Raw genomic sequence first — 6,601 nt, 5'->3', positions numbered from 1 at the left:
ACCTCACTATTCTTAGTAAAAGCAACTTATTCATCTAAACTAGCATCAATGTTACCTTTTTGTGTTGAGATCAAGGTAAAAGGGATAGAGATTTCAATAAGATCATCAGAAGGGAAAGGAGAGTTAGGTGGCATCTCAAAATGATCATTTGGAATAGGATGTGGTTTCTGAAAAGAGAGAGAGAGAGAGAGAGAGAGAGAGTTTTATGATGTAATTATTGAGATAAGGTTTTAAATTGTAGAAAGAAAAAAATTAAAAGAGAAAAGACTACAATCTTAAATTTTTTTATATATATAATTCTAATTGTGGTTCAAAAAACCATTTTATTCATTTTAGCTTGCAAGAGGAGAGATATACTCGCTAAAAAAAACAGAGAAAACTATCGATTAACCATGTTTTGACAATAAAAAGATTAATCTTGATGGCAACTTGTTTTATTTAATGAGGGGAGTTCATGACCATGAAGGTATTTTTATACCTTGTTGAAGAAATGTAGTTCCACATTTATGGTTTTGACCACGTAGAGAACACAGCAAACTCAATAAAATAACCGTTGTGCTATGACCTTCAATTTAATCAGCCTTTAAGCATAATACGAATGTGCTTAAAGAGTTGTGAGAGGTCATGTCAGAAATTTTTAGCAATCTAATCATGCATTCATCATAAACTGACATTGTCACCTTGCTCACGTACAATAGAAGCTGAGAGAATGCCAAGATCACGATTTAAGAATGTCAAAGCACACTCACACTCTGAAATTATTCTTGGAACAGGAGCAACTTTTGTTTCAGATGACCCAACAGCAAGAGCTGAATGTGAGTCTCTAAGATTTCTTAAATTCCCTAGGAACTGCCACAGAAGTGGAAAAATGTTAATTCAGAAAGAAAAAATGGTAACTTTGCTTGTTTTCCTGATATAAATTCAAGATGATGAGTAATTAACTGTAAATGGCTTTGAGATCAAATGCAACATCTCCAAAAATCATTATCACCAATCAGATTATAGTATAACAATGCAGGCAGCATAATTATCAAGAATATAATAACTCCACCTCTAGGGTGCTAGATGATTTTCTAGCAGGAAAACACGTCTGATACATTTGAGCACAATATTAAAAATAAAAAAGAAGGAACAAGAATAAACTCAAATTGTTCAAAAACATCCAAGCTAGCCATATAAATTCAAATCTATAGCAGAAACCGAATCAAATCTTCATATTAAACCATATAAATTCTTTTTTTTTTTTAAAGAACAATAGAAAAACAAAACTTCTAGTTCTATTTTAGGCCTATAGAAAGGGCATGTTAGGTCTCCATAATTTAGTGTCCAAGAAAACTGCCTTGGTGGAAAACAAATCACGTTCTCCCTTGGTCTAAAACCACATTTTCTTTAGCATAAATTGATGAAAAGAACGCAAGTTTCCAAGGCAACATTGCTTTGCCAAGGCTTGGTCAATGTTGCCTATGCGAGCCCTTGGAAGTTCATCTCCCACATTTTCTCTTACTTTTCTCCTTTCAGTACCTTATAATGTTAGTGATAATTCTCATATTTGCTATACAAAGATTTATGGTATGATAATCAATCTTTTTCTAATGCTTCATGTTCCTAATCTAATATTGAGAGAATCTTACTTGGCATTTCAACCTCTTCAGAAATTTAAAACAGAAATTGAGGGCCTTTATCTACCCTCAACTACTTAGTCATATATAAACTCAGGAGATGAAATATTATCAGTCATAACTATATGCGATGATGTATCATTGTGTAGTGACTTGACTGATAAGGTGTTGATAGGATTCAAGAAATATTAATTTTATGCCATGTAACCTTTCAAGAAGATGAACATGAAAAACAAGAAATGATGCTGAGATACCTTCCAAAGCATCTTGTATGCCTCCAACAACCGGTTGGCAGCGGGTCCAAACCCATGAAGTTGTGGCACTTCCATCATGTGCGTCCAAGGGCGTATTTCCTGAAAAGGTAAACGAAAAATCAGATTACAGTTAAAATATAGCAAGAGAATGCTTGCACTCATTATCATAGACTTCAATACAAAGATGCTCAAGCATAGCTGCATAAGCTTCCAAGAATAACGTTTTATGCTGAGAACAGTTAAAAAAGTACAACGTGCTAAAGATCTGAGAGAATTTCTATTGAGATTTTCTTAAAACATCTCTATGAAGAGTCATAATCAACCAGACAGAGAAACTCAACAAATGGGCATAGCAACTCATAAAACCTAATGCATAAAAGAGATCCAGCGTAATGTAGAAAGTTTTTTTTTTCAGGTATGTTAGGATGGAGCAGAGAAAACACATAAAATAAATCGAATGATCTTGAAATTCCTAAAGAGATTCCTAGAAACTTCTTCATTTACATTCAAGCAGACAGGATGATTAAAATTATAAATTGTGATCTAGCAGAGAAAATTCAGACCTTAGTGTATATGACATTGAATGACCTTGCAATTTCCAAAAAAGATTCCAAATGTGCCTGGAGTTGGGATTCCACCTCAGCATACTCCTCGTCTGGATTGTATGCATGCTAAATAAAACATATATGCATTGCACAGAGTTAAACACGGGGTGAAATCAGATATGAATGAGATGGAATAAAAAAAAAAGAGTTGCATTAATACTTATTCACAACACAAGAAATTGGGAATGACTCACCAATAGAGGAAAATAGGTATTCAGAAAAAGAACAATATGTTAAAAGGTGGGAATTTAAGAATTAATATTATATTTTCAAGGCAGGGAAAAGTAAAAACAATCAGTTGTTTTAAAAGATCATAACAATAGTTTCTCCAAAAATGGCAACATCATGTCTAAAGCTACAAATCTAATGAAAACTTTGCAGAAACTCTCTTCCCGAATGTGCATACAGTGTGAATTGTAGACATGATAATGTAAATTGATCGAACAAGAGAAACACAAAGGGCCCTTTTGAACAGAAAAGAAAAATAAATAAATAAATAAAATGAATCAAGATTTGGATAAACCTTAGATGACAAATCATCAACTTTCTGCTGAAGATTCAGAAGTATTTTTGACTGTTCTGCAAGCTTTGTCTCCAACTCAGATACATCTGGTCTGCAAATGTACTTTGATAAAAGGAAGGTAATGTTACTATATCTTGTGACATGAAAAAGAAAAATCATCATTTATGAGCATATATGAAAAGGGATGATCATGTCATATGTTTGGCAACAGCATTGATAGTTGTGTTCTATAAATTGCTTTTATATGTCTTCTTCAGGACTTACAATGGAATTCATTCCATATAAAACAAGTTATCAATAAACTTGGTTGTCTAGAGAAAAGATTATAACACTTGTCTAGGTAATCTACGTAGGGTCAGACTTGAAAATCACCAAAAGGGTTTGTCTTTGATAGCAGTTGACAGGCATGGTTTAATATACTTAAACAAGAAGGGTGAACAGGCAAAACGAGAGAGGAGAATGACATATTCTTACAATGGATATATGGATTGAATCTGCACATCAGCAGGGAACAGCTTGCACTCCTCTGAGAAAATTAGAGCCTGTTTCTCTGCAATAGAATCTATGAGTTGTATGTCTTTCACCACCTGTTCATCTACACTGCAAAATAATACAAACAAATTTCATAAGAACAAAGGACGTAAGGAAATGCAGGCAATAAAGGTTGCAACATTCAAGATCAAAGAGCTGATGAAACTAATTCAAACAGCAAACTTTAAGCAAAGTCAACCTCCATTCTAGATTATCAGCATATCTGCTAGCCTCCACGAGATCTACTATTAAGCAAAGCATTTCAGTTCTGTCTTCATAGCTTCCTTGCCCCTGAAACACAGAGGCATTAACATTGCACTCACTTGAGATTAGAACATCTAACATATGATTCCAAGTTGACTTGATCATAATAACTTTTTAATCTTCACTTTTTGAAATTTAGACATTTCAATTCATTTGAAAAATGCAAAATCTTTTACCTCACCTGCCATTCATCTATTGGTCCATCTTAAAATTGTAGTTTATACAAACTAGACATAAGCATGCGCATCAGTTGTAAAGCGTGAAAGGATATTAAATTCATAAGTTACCAGGGTTCCTACTGAAAGGTTGTGTTAGAGTTAAGAAAGGGTTTCAACTGCATTTAAAGTCATTGAAGCAAACTAAGTGAAATGTAAGAAAACTTACTTGATAAAAAGGTACAATTATTGATCAAAAGATAGCCTTTTCATACACAAAATTAAGCAACCTACTTGGATGACTTCTGTGTCTAAAGTTGAAGTGATGCCCAGAAACTTTGCAATCTCTGCCAGATCTGCAAAAAAATGCTCAGTTAGTTTTGAATTGCAAGTTGCAGCAGCAGTAATATAATAATAAATGTTAATGAGCCTTTTTTATATTATTACAAAGATCTTGGAGAAAAGAATGACAAAAACAGAGATGTCGCAATACCCGGATAAAAGAATAGTTATAAAAATACAACATGGAAAACCTATAGGTATATCAGGAGGCCAAAGTCCAAAAATTTAGAATGGCAATGATAGACAATTCTCACACCAAGCTTTTCCCAGAATCCATTTTATGAAGAAGAGGAAATGAAATTTTGTAAAATACTCATTGTAGACAAAAAAAAAAAAAAAAAGCAATACAGTTCACTTTCTAAATAAGCTAGTTAGGGATAAATTGGAATGGGTTTGGATTCTGACTGAGATCTTCTAGAAGAAAATAAGCTGTACAATATCTGTCTAAATCCACACTCTACAATCAGGTATCATGTTGAAACAAGAAGAGTTGGAAGTTCCTCGATATATAAATCAGATTACTGAAGAAATGAAACTTCAAAGAAATAATATTACCTGATAAAAAAACCACAAATGGGTTTGTGATGACCGTTAAAGATTTTGCAATAACCAATATCAACTTCATATACATGATTAACTTAAGAATTCCAAATTTCCAACCATTAGATTGAAGCTCAAACTGCTATTGATAACCTTTTTACCAAGGAGAATCAGTTTCTAAAAGAAAGCACGAAATCCATTTGCCCTGCAAGGAAATATTTAGTTCATTGAAAGTCCAAGATTCCAAGTCTCCATGGGTTTAAGGAATAACATTACTGGAAATTTATGCATATATATGAAATCCCCACTAATGAACCATGATTCTCATTACAATGGCAAGAGAATTCTAAACATGATCCTCAGAGAATTCTAAACATGACCCTCACAACAACCCTACATAAAAAAGACTCGAGTAACAATGAGAAAAGACACTAAAATTTTTATCAAGTCCATCACATTCTATGATCTGATTGTTTTTTACTCCAACTATGCAATTGTTAGATGTACATTAAAAAACGAAAGGTTGACTTTCTGAAGGTTAAATATATAAAAAGTAACAGAAAGAAAAGGCTTACATTGGATACGAGCACTCTCTTCGCCACGATCCATAGTATCCCGTTGTAGATTTAGCTGCGAGAATGGCGATTTATCACCCAATAACCTGCAATTCAGAGTACCAAAGATTTTTAAATGCCCTTCAGACAGCAAATTCATTATTTCCTTACAGAGAAACTAACATGTCTAGCACCATATATATATATATATATATATATATATATATATATATATATATATATCCAAATTTCTGGGTCAAATAGACCGTTCTCAGCAACCAAACAATCAAGAATCACCAAGTAAAGTAGACATACATCATCAAAGAAGTAACAAGGCAAATCTCCCAAATTAATTTTCTCCTTGACCCGCATTTTCCCAGTAACCAAACAAGCCGGCAACAAAGAGAAGGTGGAAAAAAAAAAGGAAAGGAAAGGAAATCACAGTACATTTGGTTCTATTTTCCCAGAAAAAGAAAAGAAAAGTGACAAAGAAAATGATGATGATAATAAGGGGAAATGGGGTACTTGAAGAAGAGCCATTCGAGAAGAGCATAACGTTCCATGCCAGCGAAAAGAAGAAACTGAGCAGGAGCATTGGCTCTTGGATAATTCAGCATCCCCAGTTTTCTCTGGATCTCTTCCATTTGCTTCGCTGCCATTTCTTTTCTTCTATTTCTTGATTTTGATTCAGTAGTTGATCTTTTGCTTCTTTATTTCAATGGAGTGGAGAGACAAAGTACAACTCTGGTTGTTGTTTGACTTTACTATTTCTATGTTTGCTTCGCTTTGAGTGAATTATAACCTCCTCCTTTCTTTCTTGATGAATTTCCAAGTTCCAAGTAGAGACCTCTTCTATTTGGAGTTTCTAAACTATCCTTTTCAAATGCTTTTTTATTTTTATTTTTATTTTTAATAAGAGAGGTTGACAATTTTTATTACAATTAAATATATTTTAAGAGAAAAAAGAATTACTATCATGAAAAAACTAACACAAGACTAAGTTGCAATCTTTATTATCCTATTATTTGTTTGAAATTAAGAAGAATGATACTTTTAAAAAATATTTTTTAATTAAAAAATATATTAAAATAATTTTTTAATTTGTTTTTATATTAACACATCAAAATCATCCAAAAACCTTCTAAAAAGATTATTTTGATGTTTTTCAAACAAAAATTAATTTAAAAAACAGGTTGTAACATAAAAACAAATAC

The 6,601-nt window shown here is 32.6% G+C and overlaps 1 protein-coding gene across 4 annotated transcripts; it reads right to left on the bottom strand.

The window, feature by feature from the left end:
- Positions 1-538: 538 nt before the first annotated feature.
- On the bottom strand, positions 539-6,228 carry LOC133667831 (AUGMIN subunit 7-like). 4 transcript variants are annotated; one of them, XM_062087506.1, is made up of 10 exons: positions 5,913-5,934; positions 5,409-5,494; positions 4,849-5,038; positions 4,246-4,307; positions 3,732-3,823; positions 3,476-3,601; positions 3,002-3,092; positions 2,437-2,544; positions 1,874-1,972; positions 539-849 (listed from the first exon to the last, which is right to left on the bottom strand). In XM_062087506.1, exons 3-10 carry the CDS (start codon positions 4,922-4,924, stop codon positions 661-663), a joined length of 843 nt encoding a protein of 280 aa, XP_061943490.1. In that variant the 5' UTR covers positions 4,925-5,038; positions 5,409-5,494; positions 5,913-5,934; the 3' UTR covers positions 539-660. The 4 variants fall into 4 exon arrangements, with proteins under 4 accessions (XP_061943490.1, XP_061943489.1, XP_061943487.1 ...); XM_062087505.1 differs by lacking the exon at positions 5,913-5,934 and adding an exon at positions 5,703-5,884; XM_062087503.1 differs by lacking the exon at positions 4,849-5,038 and having other exon boundaries at positions 5,913-6,228.
- Between the last annotated feature and the right edge of the window lie 373 nt (positions 6,229-6,601).

This window comes from Populus nigra, chromosome 11 (assembly GCF_951802175.1).
Source record: "Populus nigra chromosome 11, ddPopNigr1.1, whole genome shotgun sequence".
Taxonomy (NCBI): domain Eukaryota; kingdom Viridiplantae; phylum Streptophyta; class Magnoliopsida; order Malpighiales; family Salicaceae; genus Populus; species Populus nigra.
This window is presented reverse-complemented; position numbering and strand designations above follow the sequence as displayed.